The sequence below is a fragment of the Musa acuminata genome, chromosome BXJ2-6 (assembly GCF_036884655.1).
Source record: "Musa acuminata AAA Group cultivar baxijiao chromosome BXJ2-6, Cavendish_Baxijiao_AAA, whole genome shotgun sequence".
NCBI classification, from domain to species: domain Eukaryota; kingdom Viridiplantae; phylum Streptophyta; class Magnoliopsida; order Zingiberales; family Musaceae; genus Musa; species Musa acuminata.
In genome coordinates, this window is record NC_088343.1 from 7,037,889 (window position 1) to 7,057,897 (window position 20,009).

General features: G+C 45.6%; 2 protein-coding genes across 2 annotated transcripts; both read right to left on the reverse strand.

Annotated features, from left to right (window-relative positions):
- Positions 1-7,129: 7,129 nt before the first annotated feature.
- On the reverse strand, positions 7,130-8,618 carry LOC135614518 (probable strigolactone esterase DAD2). Its single transcript, XM_065111968.1, has 2 exons — positions 7,943-8,618; positions 7,130-7,829 (listed from the first exon to the last, which is right to left on the reverse strand). The coding sequence occupies exons 1-2, from the start codon at positions 8,377-8,379 to the stop codon at positions 7,394-7,396; spliced, it is 873 nt and encodes a 290-aa protein (XP_064968040.1). The 5' UTR covers positions 8,380-8,618; the 3' UTR covers positions 7,130-7,393.
- Positions 8,619-17,057: 8,439 nt separating this feature from the next.
- Positions 17,058-19,782, reverse strand: LOC135613753 (cyclin-D5-2-like). The gene is made up of 6 exons (XM_065110793.1): positions 19,713-19,782; positions 19,091-19,575; positions 18,915-19,007; positions 18,538-18,826; positions 18,293-18,426; positions 17,058-18,205 (listed from the first exon to the last, which is right to left on the reverse strand). Exons 1-6 carry the CDS (start codon positions 19,780-19,782, stop codon positions 18,020-18,022), a joined length of 1,257 nt encoding a protein of 418 aa, XP_064966865.1. The 3' UTR covers positions 17,058-18,019.
- Between the last annotated feature and the right edge of the window lie 227 nt (positions 19,783-20,009).

Below are 20,009 nucleotides of genomic sequence, written 5' to 3' on the forward strand. Positions count from 1 at the left end.
AAGGCATGTTCGAACATACTCCTCCACATCAATCCCCATCTTTGGCCAGTAGAAGGCCCTCTCCACGAGAGCCAATGTTCTGTGAATGCCGGGGTGTCCAGCCCAAAGGGAATCGTGACACTCTTTTAAGAGTTCACGCCTCAAATTGTCCACTCGGGGAACATAAACCCTATTCCCTTTTGTGTAAACAAGTCCCTCCTGGACCCAAAATCGTCGTGCCTTGCCTTCTTTGATGAGCTGCATCAGGATAACTGCCTGGGGATCACTATACAGTCCATCTCTGATTCGGGAAAGGAAGTTGGAGTGTAACTGACTTGCTTGGCCTCTGCCCTCCAGTTGGGCAGCATTCACGCATTCCACTTTCCGACTCAGCGCATCGGCCACGACATTCGCCTTCCCGGGCTTGTATTCCATTGCCATATCAAATTCAGCCAGGAAGTCCTGCCACCGTGCTTGCTTTGGGGAGAGCTTCTTCTGAGTTTGGAAATAACTCAGGGCGATGTTGTCTGTCCTCAGCACAAATCGCGACCCGAGAAGGTAGTGTCGCCAAACTCGTAGACAGTGAATCACTGCTGTCATCTCCTTCTCATGCACTGGATACCGCCTCTCGGTCTCGTTGAGTTTGCGGCTCTCGTAGGCCACCGGATGACCTTCCTGCATGAGTACTCCTCCAATAGCGAAGTCCGAAGCATCTGTGTGGACTTCAAAGGGCTCTCCATAGTTTGGCAATTTGAGCACTGGTTCTTCTAGGACAGCAGCTTTCAGGTCTTGGAATGCTATCTCACATTTGTCCGACCACTTCCAAGGCTGCTCCTTCTTCAGCAACTCCGTCAGTGGGGTTGCCCGCTTCGAATACCCGGCAATGAAGCGTCGATAGTAGTTGACGAAACCAAGGAAGGATCTCAACTCTGGCACCTTCTTTGGAGTTCGCCATTCCGCAACTGCTTGCACCTTCGACTTGTCCATCCGAATGGAGCCATCACCGATTCGATGCCCCAAGAATAGGATCTCAGTTTGAGCAAAGTAGCATTTCTCCCTTTTTACGAACAACGTGTTCTCCCTGAGAACCTTGAAAATTGTCCGAAGGTGCTTGACATGCTCCTCGAGCGTTTGGCTGTAGACGACGATATCGTCCAAGTAGACGACCACAAACTTATCCAAATACTCCTTGAATAGCTGGTTCATGAGAGTACAGAATGTGGCCGGAGCGTTGGTTAAGCCGAAAGGCATCACCAAGAACTCAAACGCTCCATATCTGGTCACGCAAGTTGTCTTTGCTTCGTCGCCTTCAGCAATGCGCACCTGCCAATATCCCGACCGAAGGTCGAGTTTCGAGAAATACTTCGCCTTGCCCAATTGATCGAACAAGTCCGCAATGAGCGGGATGGGATACTTGTTCTTCACTGTTACTTTGTTGAGGGCTCTGTAGTCGACGCATAATCGGAGACTCCCATCTTGTTTCTTCTGGAAGAGAACTGGAGCTCCGAAAGGTGCTTTTGAGCTGCGGATGAGACCACCGCTTAGCAGTTCACCTAACTGCTTTCTGAGTTCTGCCAACTCTGGTGGGGGCATGCGGTAGGGTGGTCTCGCTGGAGGCTTCACTCTTGGCTCCAGCTCGATACTGTGATCCACGCCTCTGCGTGGTGGAAGAGTCTTCGGCAACTCGGGTGGCATAACGTCTTTGAACTCCTTCAGGACGTTCGCCACCACAGCAGGTTCTTGAATGGCTTCTTCGTTGAGTGGCTCTAGCTTCATAGCAGCCACGAATGTCAGTTCGCCCTTTCGCACCCCTTTCTTCAATTGTAACGCCGAAATATGTTGGGGCTCCTTGGTTCCTCTCCGAGAGACGGGAACCACGCAGGGGTCATCGCCTCCCATCATACATAGGGAGTTCAAGAACGGCATCGGCACCAACTTCGCCGCGTGCATAAATTCCATTCCAAGAATCACTTGGAAGTCGTCCAGTGGCACGGCCATCATGTTGGTGTTTCCGCTCCAAGTCCCGATTCTGATGGGAACTCCCTTCGCCAACCCGGAGATTCGCCTGGCCTCCGAGTTCACCGCTTTCATTCGGCTTGGGCTCTTCTCCAATGTCAACCCAAGTCGTTGTGCTTCACGATCGGCTATGAAGTTGTGGGTAGCGCCCGTGTCCACCATGGCACGGGTCGTTTGGCCATTCAGCTTGATGTCCACATACATCAGATCACTGCTTCCTGCTCTTTGTGCCTTCGTCTTTATGTTCTCCCCCACTTGACCCCGCATAGCGTTCAATAGACGCATTGCTCCCATTCGGGGTCCTTGCGACTCTTCATCGTCGCTGCTGGATTCTGAACTGCTTGAGCTAAGGGCCACAGCTTTGCCCTTGTCCGAACGGGGAGGGTGGATGGATGCTGTCAACACATTGAGTGCCTGTTTTTGTGGGCACTCCCTTACCATGTGCGGTCCTCCGCACAAGAAGCATCCTCCCGGTTTGGAGGCCTTGCCTTTCGGGTTCGGCCCTTTGTGGGAGCTCCTCTTCTTTTGTTCACCCCCGAGCTCCTTCCCTCGAGAATGTTTTTGAGGGCGATTGCTTGAAGATTGTTTCCTTCTCGCTGGGTCTTCAGAGGAAACGAAGTCGGTGAGCCTTTCTGCAGCTGCAATTGCCCCGACCACGTCGGTAACATTCCTTCTATTCAGCTCTTGCTGAGCCCATGGTTTCAAACCATCAAGGAAACTGAACAACTTGTCCTTCTCGGACATGTCCTGTATGTCCAGCATCAGCGCAGAAAACTGCTTTACATAGTCTCGGATGGTGGTACTTTGGCGGAGTTGTCTCAACTTCCTTCTTGCGACGAACTCTGTGTTCTCCGGTAGGAACTGAGTTCTCAACTCCCGCTTCAAGTCTTCCCATGTGTCGACTCGACACCGACCTTGTTGGATTTCCTCCCAACGAGTTCGCCACCAAAGTTTCGCATCTCCGTTCAGATACATTGTTGCTATTGAAACTTTGGTATCTTCAGAATCGGGTCTCGTAGCTCGGAAGTATTGTTCCATGTCGAACAGAAAGTTCTCGAGCTCCTTGGCATCTCTGGCCCCTCCGTATCCATGGGGCTCAGGTGCCCTCAAGTTTTGTGGCGGTGCAACGCGGGTGTTGCCTCCTCCCGCATTTAGCGTTCTTGTGAGCATAGCCACCTTCGCCGTGAGTTCCGCCACAACATCTTGTAAGTGCTGCACGGAGTCCTTGGTGTCATCGGACAGTCGGTCGACTAGGGCCTCGACCTTGTCGATCCTGGACTCCGCTTCCTCTTGCGAGCTCTCTACCCCAACAAGTCTTTGTTGGCTATGGTAGAGTTCCTCCATGCTCGCTTCCAGAACATCCAGGCGGGTTTCCGCCGTCGTGAGTCTCTCCTTATGACTCTTTTTCCCAGTTAGCGCACCAGATTGCGCTTCCTCCGCTCGCGGAGAGTTGCCAACTTCTCGCTCATCCTGTTCGCTGCCGCGATCCTCATGAGCGGCTCCAACAGCATGAGAGCGAGTGTGCACATGCAGCCCACCTGCGGCTGCTTGGGGCAAGGGTCCGGCCTGCCCCGTCTTGCTTGATTCGCCACGATGCTTTGCCATGGCGAAGTTGCGAAGTTCGTTCGCTGTTCGATCGAAGAGCTTGCCCGCTCTGATACCACAATGTCACAACCTTAGCTGGAATTGCCTAAGGCGTGAGGCACCCTTGCGGCCAAAGACTCGAAGCTAGCGTGCATTGCCAAAATCGCGGGTCACCCGTGCGGCAAAGACGCGAACTTAGCTTGCGTTGCCTAAGTCGCGCTTCGCCCTTGCGATCTTGCTCCGCAAGGATCAGCCACTTTGTAACCTCTCGCAGGTCCCGAAGGACCTGTAAAAGAGAAAGAAAGTTAGATCGAAAGAACGAGCAACGGACAAGTCCCGAAGTCTCGCGAAAAGGGAAGCTTTACAAGCAATTCGTCGAACACCTTGTGTGCACAAGAGAAAAGAGGGAGAGGGGGGAAAAGCAAGGCTTTCAAGGATGAACGAACAGCTGCAAGCCCACAAACAGCCGCTCACCTGGTCCCGGACGCAACACCAAGTTCCCGTAAAGGTCACGTGCGAACTTGCGAAAGAGTGTTCAACGCCCGGTATATAACCGAAGCCCCATCCAGCCCGGTGCCACCTGGGGGGTTCCAGGGGTCTGAAACGGCTGACATTTTACTTCGACGAGACAGTTCGCCGCGCGAGCCCGTGGCACGCGAAAACGGGGCTGATTTGGGCTGTTTTGGGGCTGTTTTGCTCGGTTCGGTGAGTGGTCGCATTGCAGCGCTGCAGCTTGTTCGAACTTACAGATTTACAAGCAAAATGACCCAAAACCAAAAGAAAACCTGCTGTCAAGCAGCTGTACAAGCAGGTGTGAGCGACGAACAGATCGTTGAACGAAGTTGTTGCGGGTGCGCGACGACCGTTCGTGACAGTTCGCCGCCGACAATTTCTCCCTCTGCGTTCATCGCCGACGATTTCTCCTATTGCCTCTGAGTCTTCCTCTATCGCCGACCGAGTCTCCTCAACTTTCGTTGTTGTTCGCTATCGCTGTCCACTGCCTGCTGCTGTCCATGACGCGACTCTACTGCCTCCTGCTGTCCGCGATTTTGTTGCCGCCGCCGTTGCTGTCCATGACGCGACTCTGTTGCCACCTGCTGTCCGTGATTTCGTTGCCGCCGCCACTGCTACTGTCTGTTGCCTCCTACTGTCCGTGACTCCGCAGCTTCCACTACTGTATGCTACCTCCTGCTATCCGTGACTTTACTGTTGCTGCCGCGACTATTATCCGTTGACTTCTCACCGCGACTTCTCACTATCAGTTTCTACTCTTCCCTTCTAACTGCTGTTAACAGTAAATATACTATTAAAAGTAGATTATTAATAACTATACAAAATAATTTTTATTCATTAGATTAATAATATAATATATTTTTTTATATTTTAATATTTTAGAGTGTCTCGCTTCGGTCGGGCGAGCGCTTAGTGCTTTAGGCATTTTGGGACCTCGGCACCGTTTGACATCTAACGTTTTTTAAATCACTAGTTCACATGCAAATCTAAATAAACTATGTTAAAATCTTAAGTTTATGACTGAAAGCATACAAAAAACAACTTTTTTTTTAAGGAGATAACAATCTTTAAGGAGTGGCTTCTTTAAGACACACATCAATGAAAGGTCACGTTCATATAAAGACAAGTTTATATGTTGCTGGACTAAAGCTACCAGAGAAGAGACATTTATTATATAGATTTCAAGGCGTGGAGGCCAACCTACAGTACAGAGAATAAAAATAACACAGTTGTATACTTCACTGGCTATACTTAAGAAGTCTGCCGTGACAAAGGCTGCTAAAAAATCTAAAACCTTTCGCACCACCAAAAAGCTATATATTAAATCTTAAGTTTAGAAATATAGATTGCAAATCACAGTTCTTAGTAACCTTTTAATCACGCAAAATGCTCGGTAGCATCAAATAGAACACAAAAGAAAAACGAAGACAAGGTTTAGTTTCAAATGGAAATATGTGCAGTCTGACCAAAAGTCTCCAACAAAAACAATCACTACCCAAAAGGAAAAAAAAATACAGACAATCATCAAAAGTGAACATCACCACATAGCTTTCAGAGGAACAATAAAATGAGATGATTGGAAAAGCTAAAATAAAAAGCCAACCGTAGAAAGATATCCACTAATTAATATAACAATGCTCCGGAATCCAATTGCAAGATGACAAGCATGAGATAAATGAACCTCATAATGCGTTAGCATCATACACAATAAAGTGGTGGAGGTCAATTCCTAAGCTCCAAAAGATGTAATTTTACTAAAGGAGGAGAAAACAAATATACAAACTTTCGTCTCTAGTGGTCAGTGCATTATTGCACGAGTGAGAGGTCTCTCTTTAAAGTACTGAAAGTTTCTTCTTAGTTTTTTCTTTTTTATTTAAATCTAAATTTTCTACAATATTCTGAGTATGGCAGATTACATCAGCTCAAATATTCCCCTCCTTCAACCATGAATAATCTCTATATATTAACACCCACAGTAAGACGCTTAGGAACCTGTTACTAGTGTAACCCTAAAATCAAAATCCAGCACGGAAGAAAAAGTTGAAGAACCCAATCCATTTCTTTCATCGGTCACAAATTCGGATGCCCATGAACAACCCTAGAACTTTGTTCAAAGTTCTGAAACTACAAAAGGGCGACAATATATGCCGGATCGGTTCTCCTTCCTTAATCACGCATTTTATTCATCTGCCTGTGGAATTTCTAGTCAAATAGGGCTCAAGAACTCCAATTACAGCATGCAGCTACAACTTAATAGGGAGATGAGGTGGCACCTGGGCCGAAAGTGGAGGCGTCTGCCATCAGGAAGGAAGCATCTAGCGACCTCCGGCGCCGCCCTCCCGTTCGCCTCGGGTTCTCCGAAAGCCCGACGCGGGCTTCGTCTTCGTTTATATCGACAGCCCGCGCTGGAGTCAATTTTTATCTGCGACTGGGTTGAGTCGGACCGGCTACGGGTTTGCACCGCACCGAACCGGCCAAACGATGGCAGTGATCGATTTTAATAGATGAAAAATAGATAGAGTTGACCGAGTCAAAATTCACCGAGACATTCGAGTAAACGATTAATATTTTCATTATAAAGACAGAGCATTTATTTATACTATTAATAAACCTCTGGATTCTTATCCGAATAGGATCGTTTGTGCTCTTTAAGCCCCCAATTCTTCCACCCATCCATTTGTTTATGTATCCAACTAAAGACTTGACTTGTGCGAGACAGCAGCAGAAGCACCACTACAGCAGGCCTACCACCGGGATATGGGTGACACCTGTCTCTGGTCCCCTTTCTTATCTCCAAACCCACACACTTGGATTGCCTCCTCCCGAGTTAATCCTCCTCCGACAGGCACCAATGACAAACTGATGGAAGCCTGGAGTAGCTTTCCAGTCGGTGCTTTTGCTTTGCTTTGCCGGGGAAGAAAAACCCAGAGATAACTCCAGTTCTATCCAACCCCCCACTTTGCATCTATCAATATCACGACTCCGCTTACTGACGCGTGCACCCAACACACATCCATTTTGCTCACAAGACAATGGATACGCCAAAGCAAACAAGCAGATTTGCCAAAGCTTTTTTACTATTGGACGATACACTGGGGAAAAAACAAAGGGCAGAGGAGGAGGAGGAGGAGGAGGAGGAAGATGATGAGATCACGTGACCTCCACGTGGATGTCTCTTGTGGATACATCTAAGACGAAAGGGACGACCGACCAAATTTTATTCTCCACGTATCATCAGCCATACCCAGTTTGACTCGGAAGCGGAGGTGGTGGGCCCTTCTGTGGCTGGTGGTGATGGTGATCAGCGGTGGGAGGCGATGGCGCGGCGGAGGACCTGGACGAGGACGGCGGGGGAGCTGAGGTGGGGGAGGTGACCCTCGATGGGGAGGAGCTCGATAGTCGTGCGGCCGCCGAGGTGGGCCTTGAGGTAGGCGGCGACGGAGGCGGGGACGGAGACGTCCTTGGCGGTCTGGACGACGACGCAGGGGGTGCGGACGAGGCCCAGCACCCCGCGCAGGTCGCTGTTGACCACCGTCCGCGACACGAACAGCGAGATGTCCGGCCTCATGTTGAACAGCGTCCGGCTGAACTCCCGCACCGCCGCCGGCACGTCCGCCCCCACAGCCAGCGGCGCGAACCCCTGCACCCACGCCTCGTAGTTCGCCTCCATCGCCGCGAATACCTTCTCGAACTCTTCCCTCTCGAAACCCCCATGGTAGTCTCCATCGTTCAGGAACCTACCCAGCATCCCAGACAAGAACAGCAAACACCTCACCCAAATCAGTCGCCAGAAACTGCTGTGCCAAGTCTATCAGCCCCCAGGAGACAGGGTTCTTCTTCGTATAGATACCTGGGGGAGGCGCCGACGAGGATGAGCTTGAGGAAGAGCTCAGGGCGGCGGATGGCGGCGATGATGCCGATCATGGCGGAGACGGAGTGGCCGACGAAGAAGCAGCGGTCGATGTGGAGGGCGTCGAGGATGTCTAGGAGGTCATCGACGTAGGCGTCGAGGGTGGTGTAACGACGGAAGTCGAAGTGGTCCGGGTTGACGCTGCCGGCGCAGACCAAGTCGTAGAGGACGACGCGGTAGTCGCGTTGGAAGTAGGGGAGGACGCGGTTCCATGCCGACTGATCCGTGCCGAAGCCGTGCGACAGCACCACCACCCGCTCCCCGCTACCCACCACCCGCACGTTCAGCAACTCCAGCAGCTTGCTGCTGCTTCTTCCACCGCCTCCCGCCTCCGCCGCCGCTGCTGCTGCTGCGTTAACGATGCTGCTGCCCCCCATGTCTCACGCTCACCCTATATTACTCGTCTTAAATAGAGTAAAAACACTAGAGAGCAGAAGGTGAGAACTGGCTACTATATGCATATCTATATATCTATATATATATATGAGTTGATATGTGTATGTGCTTCTCAAGTGCCGTGATATGTAAATATACATAGATACACATGGCTTGCGAGGTGGAGAGAGGAAGAGGTGTTCCACCTTCTCCTACCCCTGCTTCCTGGGCCTTCCAATCCGTTCCATCCCACCGTTGTCTCTTGCCCTGTTATCTTCCTTCCGAGGGGAGGCGGGGCCAGGAGTCATCCATACCGCAATATCTTTCTTTATCTTTGTCTTCCCACTGTGCGCCATCTACCGGCCCACCGTACTCTTCCTCTCTCTCTCTCTCTCTCTCTCTCTGCTTCTTCTATTTATATCTAGTGATAGAACATCCAAGTGGCTTCCTTCGTTCTCGTGTGTAATTTGAGGTACCAGTTGCAGAAACGGTGAGCATCACACTGTCCTTCGTCCTATTGCCCTGTGATCAGACGTCGATGCAGTCAGTCCCCGTTCCCAACTCTTGTAGCCTGGTGGGGTGAAGTCAGTTGTGTGGTCTTTTCTCTCACCGATGGCTTACCTCATGAACACATTTACCAATCCGACAAACGTTCATTCAGACACCTCCAAGCACTGTCAAAGGACGATTTGTGATGGGGAACGGGTGGGGCTCTGTTCTTTGACCTCGAAGGGTTGCGTGTGGTTGTTGTGGAAGGTAGAGCGAATGCATGGTTCTCGTGCTTTGGGTGGTGTTGTCTACGTAGATGCTGAAGAAAAGTGGATCTTTGATCCAAAAGCTTCGAAGGAGGATTAACATTAAGGTCATGCAAGGGGACCAAAAATTCAAACCCAAATCCTTCCTTTCGCCATCGGATCTGAATTGCCTCTTCAATGCTCTGCCTATTCCCAGGCATGTTTGGAGAATTAAGACACTATATTCGTGCCTATAAATCTTTTGTCAACCACTGTCGATCAAGCACAGAGTGGACCTTCTTTCTCGACGCAACTGATACAGAGCAAGTCCCATTGCATCGTCTTCGCAGATGCAGTCAGAGATTTTGCTGTTGCCATGCATCGAACTGGCAAATACACTCACAGACCATTCTTCTGCTTTGCATCTCATTAGCAGTTGCATTCACTGATCATACTGTAGCCATGGGATGATGGTACTGTTGCTAGTCTAATCGCAGTTTCTGACAAAAGCCAGAAGAGCACAGTCTTTGGTCACAGAAGTGGATTAATTGGCAAAGAATCTGATTCACCGCCTGTCCCTGCTCTCTCCATTGTAGTGGTGCTGCTGCTTTTGGTCCCTCGTTATCTTGTAGCCGCATCCACCTAATTCTCCCCATGAAAAAAATGGAGACCCAACCCCACCCTCACCTTTGATCAATTGTGTCTTCCCTCATCTATCTCCCAAACTACTGATGGGGATTGACCGGGACCTGATTTCCTGTTCCTCTTTATCTCTTGACAAGAGTAGCATATGCATCCTACAGTGCTACAGTTTTCATATTTACACTCACAACATCGAGAGTGCTGCAATGAAATCTTCATTTTTTTCATGGTAATATTTCATGCAGGAGATCTTTTCACATCCATCCTTTGCTTTTTAGCACACAATAGTGAGATACCCCCATGCCGAGATTTCACTGAGATCTTGCCTAACCTGCACTTGGAATTGAGCAGCTCAATGGTATTCCTTAGAACTTGATAATCTCAAGAACAGTGGAGCTGGAAATTCCCAGATGAACAATAATTGTGTATGAAATCTTACAACCGAACAAGAAAACTTTATCTTTTGAAAATACAGCCATAAACAAGTGAGGATTTTGATTGAAACTCGAATCCGCCCTTCAAAATTTCAGAAGATATCAGATGTCAGTTTTCCTGAACCGTATATAAATTGCTCCAACTTTTTATCTGAAAACTACTCAGATCTTCATCCACAGAGTTAGTACTTCTTTGGTCTGTGTCCTTATCCTCTTCTACTTTGGTTGGTGTGTGTCACATGGACTAGATTCCCGGGGCAACTGTTTCACTCTTATCAGGCCCCAGCGGCACTCTTTCTTCTTCTCCTTACAACAGACAACCATTACTATATAGCAGCAGTGCTTGGTGACTCAGCTGCTGGGTGTAGAGGATAGGAAAACATCCTTTTCCTACCTTGAATGCATGACAAGTAACCCCTGCAGTGTTTGATTGAAGAATTTCTAGAACATGCTGTGTCATCACATCAAGTACCATCCACATAGCATGTTTTGCATACATCTCAGAGCAGTAAATAGTAAGATGTCCTCTGAAATCAACACATGACAAGCAGTAAGGTCAAACGGATCATGAGACAAGTGGGCATTTCTGTTTGTTCAGATATAGTTTTCATCCTCTTATAGCATCTTGGCGGTGTACTCCATTAGATCATGAGACAACTGTCTTTGGTAGTCTTGAATCTAACCCAGATCTTTAGATCAAACATGTTTTTATCGGTATGGCATGTCAGATAAGATCTTTCCAGCTCTTTTTCCCAGAAGAACGACAGATGAACTGTAGTGACCACAGCGAGGTCAAATTAGCGAAGTTCGGTCTCATTTGATTTGAATGAGGTGCTCCTGAAGATAATGCAATCCAATCTCTGCAAGTCTTCAAGAAATGGACAGCCATGCCGATATTCTCATGATCATGATCTCTGGGTCCCATTCATCACCCTCCCATTGTTAGAGAAAGAGATATCTACCAGCCATTGGTTGCCGGATGTTTGATGACTCATTGACCTTATCTTCCACATAAGCTCCTCTTTGCTTCGTCCTTTACGAAAACTAAAAGTAAGCATCAATGGGTTCCGAGTGTCCCAGTGTTGGATCCTTGGAGGAAAAGTCTCTTCCCCAATGGCTAAATGGTAAGATATCTTTTCCTTGTTCTTTCATAATGGCTTCCTAGTCACCTTAACAAGGATACTGGGCCTATGTCTCATGAACACACTGAAACCGTGACGCAGTCATAAAGATCATGAAGTCTGAAGAACTTTAACCATCTCCATATGCATGTGGACCGAGAGAAATCTTTCAGTAGTACGAGCAAGCAACGTGGTTCTGTAAGTCGTGGGATGATAAGGAAATCTCCAAGCTTTGCTGTCCTGGCCCCAGCATGGAACGAGGCTGACAATCTCTATCTATGAAACCTTGGCTAAATCTAAGTCCATGCAGTTAATGATTGCTGAATTGGGTGCATGAACTTAGGAAATGGAGAGGAAGATGCAATGATGTGCTGAAGACAGACCGTGCTATCAAATGCAGAATATGGAATAGTATTGAATGGCACAGCCAGCAGAACATAGCGAAGCACTCAGTCCCATCTCCAGTTTTGTTTGCAGAAGTCAATCGAGGTGCGGGTCAGGACATGAAACAGCTATCATCCGAAATCGATCACATGTTGATCTGATAACATCAAATCTTTCAGAAACCTCAAAGGAAGAAGAAACCAAGTGATTTGGACCTGTGGATTTTTAGCCATCTAACATTAGTGACCCTGTTTGTGGTGAAAGAGCCACAGGCAGTTTCTTCCCTCAAGCTGAGCTGAGTCGCTGTGTGTTCATGTTAATTACACTCTGAGCCATCTTCTCCAAGCTACAAACTTAGTGAGCATACGGCCACAGCTCTAATCAAACACCTTGAGCTGTCTGGTATGCAATCTCCATGACTGCTCTGTGTTTGAGCAAATACAGATTTTACCTGATCAATACAAAGTCCACGTGCCTTTGCTTTGGATGCCCTGAGCAGAGAAAACTTGGTCCAAACCTAGGAATCATGTTTGGATCAATCTAGCTGAGAAGGAATAATATATGTAGGCAACCAAAGAAAGAATCAATTCTAGCTGAGCTGAGCCAACGATGGAACAATGCTTAAGAGTCCTATCTTTCACTGATCAGTAAAGCCTCACTCGCCTCCCACGGATACTGGTCTCAGCTAGACATATTATTGAGCTTCGCTTCACCTGTACTCGCTGCCTTCCACATCTACTTCTCCATCGGTGAGTCCAAAAGTAAAGCCAGCCATGCTAGTGTCTTCCGCCGCCGCAGCAGCCTAAGGTCGTCAACAGTCACTGGTCCTGAGTCCTCCGCGACTCTCACTCTCCCTGCGGCAGAGGAAGCCCACGCTCGATCCTCGCCTCTTCTGCAAGAAGACGAGGAACGGTCGAAACTGATCAGATACCTTTACCTTGGTAATTTTGCAAGCCGGATTTATAGATCGAACCGGAACCTGAACCGGATTCTTCGGTTCGGTTCGATTAGGTTCTCGAATCAGTACAGTGTCGTTTAATAGGCACCCGGTCAGCGCTGACTTGGCCTCTGTTTTCGTTCGATTTGTCGAACACACGGAGAGGCAATCTGCTATGTTCCTCGATATATCCCGGATCTGTCTTCCTCCCCCGTTCTTCTTCTCTCTGTCGAACGATGACGAGACCTCTCCATCTCGTTCCCTTCCTCCCCGGTGGTAGTGCGTCTTTAAAGGTAGCTCTTTGAAGTAGGGGCTGTAGAAAAGTTCGGCTTTTGGTAAGAGGAGTTGGGGAATGGCTAGCTATATGAAGGGTAACTTCGGTAGGGAGGAGGAGAACCACTAGTGGGAGAAGGCCGTCCATCGACGGCGGAAACTGTGAGGCGTCGTCGCCGGGTGTTGGTTTTTGGTATCTACTGCACTGCTTCGGTTGACATTCCATGGGTTGACTCTCCATTGTATGAAATTAACAGGGAATGCCTTGGCAAAACATCTGCGCGCACCATGTTTGATGAAGTTATCGTTGTATTACTGGCAATAGGTGTTGCAGGAACTGAGGTGATTTATGGTAACACCAAAGCATTTTACTTCTGCATGGAAAGGGGAAATAAACTATAGTAGCCTCTTTCTGATGGCTTAAATGCCTCGTAAAGAAGACATGAAATGATTTAACTGATGTGTGTTCCCAAAACATAGATTTTTTCTGTAAATTTAGCCGTTCTATTCCATAGTTTGATTGGCATTCTCTCATTTACATCAATATGATGAAGCTGTGCAAGTGATATTGTTATTGGTTCCATGATGCTACTCTGAGGTTTGCTAATTCTATGTTTACAATCATCTATGTAACTAGCTATTAATGTGGTAGCTTCATGTTAGATAATAGTCCAGGCGTATCCTAAATGAAACTTAGGCCTGTTTATGCCACATTCTCCACTATTGCTTTATTGTGTCTGCAGTGTTTCAGAAAAACACAGAAAGATACTTATTCTCATCAATCTGTGATTATGCAGGTGGAGAAAAGATTGCCATTGTTGTCATCATCATGGATGAAAAAATCTCAACTATTTTGACTTTGGAAAAAGGGGGTTTTTCTGTATCAATATTAGCATTCAGAAATTTGCACAATTTCAGCTGACTTTGCTCTAATTGTAAACTTTTTATCAGCATGGTTAACAGGTAAGTTTACTCCTCTAATGATACTGAATAATTCATATGCTTGTGTTTTTCAAAGCTCGATCCCTCATTAGTCTCTCTGGTTTGCTGCATTCATGTTAGAACATGCTCCTACCGGAGTGGTTCAGCTGCTTTGGGTAAACTTGGTTATGGACAAACTTGGAGCACTTGCATTAACCACTAGGCCTCCTAATGATGAGTAAATGAAGCAAGCTCCCGTTGGAAGGGAAGGCAATCATATAAGCAATGCAATGTAGAGGTACTTCTGGACAAGCCTTCAATCAGTTAATTGTGATATGATATCCCAATTCTTTTGTCTTTTCAAAGATAAATTCATGGCTTATGCGGATCTCCTATAACTTTATTGCTCCACATTATTTTTTAACTGTGTAAATGATATGATGAATGATTAATGAAGGATTATATTTTTACTGCAGTATTGTGAAACTGAAATAATTGAACAGGCACATCCATGTAAGGATGGCTTACAAATCAATCCTTTAAGAAATGTTCTGAATCATTCCAATAACTTATAAATAGGGAGAATGTTTATATATAACCACTCAACGAAATGTTTCAAATCATTTGTTTTCCATCTGTCTTCACAAGAATGATGGATTCTATTGCTTCGGGGGAAAGAATCATGTTCTCCTTCCCACTCTGCCTTTTCAGGTTTAATAGAATGCGATCTGACTTTCAACAATTTTCACTTATTTTTTTATCTGTTTTTTTAAGAGAACTTAATATTTTAACGATTGTGGATATTTTAGACATAGGAAAATTCTATGATTATTTTCAGTTGAAGACTTTATTGCACTATATTTACAAGTAATGTAAACTCCTCTGCGAGTACAAGGTGCTTTGAATATTATCGTACACTGTTCCAGAGATTTTTCATTAGCGGATAATATGGATATGCGAAAAAAGATCTATCTGAACTCTTTCTGGGCAACTGATGTCACTTTCTCAGGATCAGATTAGAAAGGCACATATAACTTCATAATCTGGATGAACTTATTTAAACCCTCGACTTTTTCCCAGAAAGCCAAATATGGATGTTTGTCTGGATAGTTGTTAAGCCAGTTTCATTTAGCTGCAATTACTTATTTTACTGCACACTCTGATGTTGTACCGTCTACACAACTGTGCACTGACCATTGATTGGTACAACTTATCTAGTTTATGAATAATTATTTTAATTTTTGCTCAAATACATCAATTGCTGATTAGAAGTCAGCAAGTCTTTTCTCAGTGCATTAGCAAAGGCATATAATTCCAGTAATATCTAGAGCTTCTTGTGCAGGTCATCAATTCGATGAGCTCTAGAGAGATGGAGAAGATAGATGCATTCCAGGGCATAGTAATCGAATAGCTGTGTAATTGTGTGTCACTAATTGCACCATCATATTACAATCTATAAATGTCAAATTTCTTGGAGATTTCACAAATACAACACCATTGTCATTCTCGTAGTGAGTGGTATGCATGTTGATTGGATTCCTTTGTATACCCATTTCTGCCACAGTTAAAAGGATTCCGATATATTCCAATCTGAAAATCCAAAAGCCAAACTGGTGCAGAAGGTATTGATTTTATGCTATAATGGCTTCTTTACATGACCTGATACAGGTGTTTGTGAAAAAGGACATATGAAGCCAGCCATGAGAATATTCTATGGCAAATTGGATTTTAAATCACTGGTGATGGTTTGTGGGAGTTTTCCATGGAAATCAGATCATTTACACTAGGACTAGATGCAGAGGTCTAACCATCTTTAAACTGCAGATTCCTATTCTTTGGTCAAGAAATGACCAGTAGATCGATCTCTTCTTGTTCACTGATCCATAATGGGTCAAACAAGTCTACATTAGTTCCAAATGTGATTTCCTCTTAACTTCAACTTGATCCTGTATTCATTACCAATAAAACTAATACATTAATATACTAATGAATGATTATATTCTTGATCAGAACTCTTTATTTTGTTCTTCCCTCTATGCTACCCACATGTTGGAAGCAGTAAAAAGAACAAAGATCAAGGAGGTGATCTTGCATTTTTCTCCACACACAGGTCAGTACATTTTGCTAGTGCAGTTCTGTTTCCTTTGGGTGGTTACATGGTCAATTTGATGTTACTTCTTTCATGTGATCTCAGTTTCACGCTAAGACAAATCTGATCCATGTGACAGAGGAATTGCAAAGGCAGAAAACAGAAACGAACAAGATGTGTGTGACAACACTGCAGAGCTATGTTGGAAGGATAGATGCTTTAGTCTTGTTCAAGGTTCACGAGAAGAAGAGGAGGTTTCCTTGTACCTATGAATCTTGCTACATGAAAGTTTCTTTAGTTGCAGCAGATGTTGGCCAAAGATGTTCATTGGTAAAACAAGACAGTAAAATTTCTGCTCAAGTCTTCTAGTAGATATCACTGAATTCATTGTTTGGAAAGGACAAGACTCATCATCACTGCATATACTAGAAGTCCTACGCCACTGTATACATCACAATCATCACTGCCACCAGTAAATTCTTTACTTCTATCTAATCCTTTTTTTTACAATGATAAACCAAAGGCTTAACGTACTTTCTACCTCATGGTAAACTGATCAGCTGCTGTCTTTGCCTCTGCACTCTCAAAATGTCTCTGCATCATTCATCAGGACCTGGAGAAGTGTTCTCTTGACCAAGTCAAGATGGATGTGCCATTGTTTTCACATCGAGTTTGGTAACATCGATTTGTTTACTTGCTGCTCCTGAGGAGAGAGAGAGAGATCCTTGGCTTGCAAAGGTTGGCAGGCCACCATATGCAGCAGCCTCTCCTTTAGGGGAGCAGTTTGCTGTTTAAATTCCAGCTGCACAGGTCAAGCTTCACTTCAATTTCTTTAAATCCTTCGTTTCTGCTGCTGCTGTGACAGGGCCAGCCCACTCATTTTTACCAAACCATGTCCCAGGCTTTGTTTTTGACTGCATATACATCAATCAGGGAGCAAGGAAACCCCACTACAGCAACACCAGCCATCTGATCTGAGATCAGAGAGTGGTGAGAGACAAGGATGGGAGACTCACACATGTTCCTCAGTGAAGGAAGGTGAAAGATAATGGCACCATCACATGCTGCTCTGGTCAGCATGCTTACATAAGAAAAGAAACCCACAGCTGCAGGTGGTAGAAGCTGAGGATATAGTTTGGCTTTCTTCATCACTGACCCCCACCCAACTCTTTTATCTTATATGCTGCTGAATGATATGAAACATTAGATCTCAAAGTTGAGCTCCATGGATCAATTTACTTATCATATGGATAAGAAGCTTTTGAAGTGGGCATCTTGATCAGTACAACAGACAAATCTCCATGAATAGCAGCAATATTAGCCCATCTTTGAACAGTTTTATTATTCTGATTCCAACAGCAAAACTTAGATATGACCTGTGAAACATCACAGAGCACCAATGGAATGCAGTACCAAATTCATTCCCATGATTCAAGCAAACCCAATTACAATTCATCCAACATTATACTTTGCTCACTGCAAAAGAAGATGAAAAAAAGTAGGGGAAAGAAAAAGAAACCCTTCACCCACATTACACAATCATCCGGCCAGCATGCAGCAAAAGTGCATCTGATCACAGCCTTTAAGATATCAAGAAAGCATCCCAAGCACCTCCACCCAAAGTGCATGGCTACAGGATCTCTTAAACAATCAAAGCACCAGACTCCCTCCACTGAAAGAATCAGCATCTCCACTCCTCGCATTCGGAAGAACAAAAATGAAAAGCCATATTACAATGAATAAAGGGGAAGTGATCCTCAAATCAAGAACAAGAAGCTGAGAACCAACTCCACTGCTTGCCACCCTATTCACAGTAACACTCATCCCTTCTTGTTTTTTCAGTTTTCTTTGTTTTATCTTCAGTCAGTCTTTTTATACTTTGAGCTGTAGCTTTAACCTCTCTTCTCTCCTTCCTTTCCCTTCTCTCTACACCAGTAACTAGTGAGTGTGCGAAACACCCTCTCAACACCACACATCCAAACCTTTTCAAACTAAACCATCAATCAACTATACGATATATATGTTTACTAAGAGAATCAAATCAATCCTCATGGACAACCATAAAAACCATTGCCTGAGTCTGAGTTCTCAAGTTGCTATTCCAATACTATTGCAACCTTCTTCTCTTGCTGCTTGCAACCACAAAAGAGATGGTTCCGTCAGTATCAACCGAACTGTCGACACTCAAACCATCAGCCACCGAGTGATCAGGAGGAGCCAAACCCTTTGATGTTTTCAGCTTCTCCTTTTGTGTCTCTTGAATCAACAGACTATAGCAGGAAAAGACATGATCCTGTGCCACAAGATTGTCCATCATATTATTTGGGCACCTCATATTGAAGGTTGGAGACGAAAGAATCTAGAAGGTTTTAGCACTTACGGTGTCCAAAGATCTGCATGATGAGACGGTGCTCATCTTGGACTTCACTGACTTCTGAGTTAATCCTTCATCCGATGCAGCAAGAACTGCAGCAGCAGCTATAACTGAAGCTCGATAATCCACCAAATTCATTACTGCATTCATCGACAGCAATGACAAGACGCTAAAAGATCGAACGTTCGAACTCCTTTGGCATTAAAGATCTACAGAAAGAACAAGAATAATCTGTCTAGCCAGCCTCTGACCTTCGATGCTTGCAAATACGAGCTTAATGGCCTTCCACAGTACGCCCTCCGATGCATGCTGTTGGAGCTTGGATGCGAAGTGGCTCAAATAGGAGAAAGGCGTGACCATGCTCATCCTCCACTCCAATGTACCCAAAACCAGCAGCTCCATCCTCTGTATGGCTTCGGTATCGAATCGGTATTCTTCTGTTTGGAACTCCGACAACGCCGGAACCTTGCGTTCTTCCATCTTCACGGCCAGAGATAAGCAAGCCACCGACAGCAACCGAATGGCCCAACTCTTGCCTTTCTAATCCATGCACCCAAACAAGCTTAATCAACGAGAAGGATCGGCAACCCAAACAAAGAGGAGGAAGAAGATCCGAAGCAGCACTTACGATCGAATCGGTAGTTCGATGCATGAAGAAATGATCCAAGTAGATCACCGCCACGTACGCCGTTTTCATGCTGAATCCAAAGAAGGCCTTCGTCTGCATCAGCACACAGCAAAGACACGAGAATCAAGAACACAGAAACCGAAATGACTTGCTTCGCAGATGGAACGCGGACTAACTCTGAGAATCCATCGAACCGCATCAGAACGAGCAGAGTTAACTGAGTTTCCAGCTGCTGCATCAGGAGTTGCGCTGCAGAAGCAGCTCTCTCTGTTCAGCAGCATCTCTACGTATTCATCAGAGTCCTCTTCACACAACATCACCTTTGCATTCTCCTCCTCCTCCTCCTCAGTTTCCTGCACATCGAAACATGTTTCATGTTCCTTGCAGATGAGAGTAGACAGAGAAACCATGTAGCCCGAATCAGCCATGCCGGAGGTCAGAGTTGTTTCCTGGATGGAGGATATAGAGGAGGAGGTTTCGAGCCTAAAAGATGGCCTAGTAAAAGCAGTGCCTTTGTAGAGCTCTCGTGGGTACACAAGAAGAGACAAAGGTTCCTCTGAAGGATCCCCCCATATGTGTGCAGGAGTGTGGAATATGGTGGCCGCAAGCTGTTCTCCCTGCTTGTAGTCCTCACACACACACTCTCTCTCAAAAAGCTTCACTGTCCATGAATAATAATCATAATAATTGATATTTAGATTGTTAGAGTGAGGCAAAAGCAATAATAGTCCAATAAAAGATTAAAAAAAAGGGTTAGAGAAAAGGAATCATTAAGCAAATGCAAGGTGTGGAAAGTACCATCTTGCTTGATGGGACCATTGACCATATAATATTTCTTCCTAAAATGGGATGGTGAATATGTAGGCATTGCAGGTAGGTCAAACACATGGTAATTGGTGAAGAGATCACCCAAGTAATGGTTGGAGTTGGCATCAAAATGTTGATTGAAGTCCTAAACCAGGGTTTCAACTTGGAGTTTATCTTCCATATGATCCAGGAAGAACAGTTTGAGTTCATCATTGAGTCTATTCTCAGAACATTATCTAAAGGAGGAGTGACATCTTATCTTTCCTTACATCCAGTGATGCTACTTAT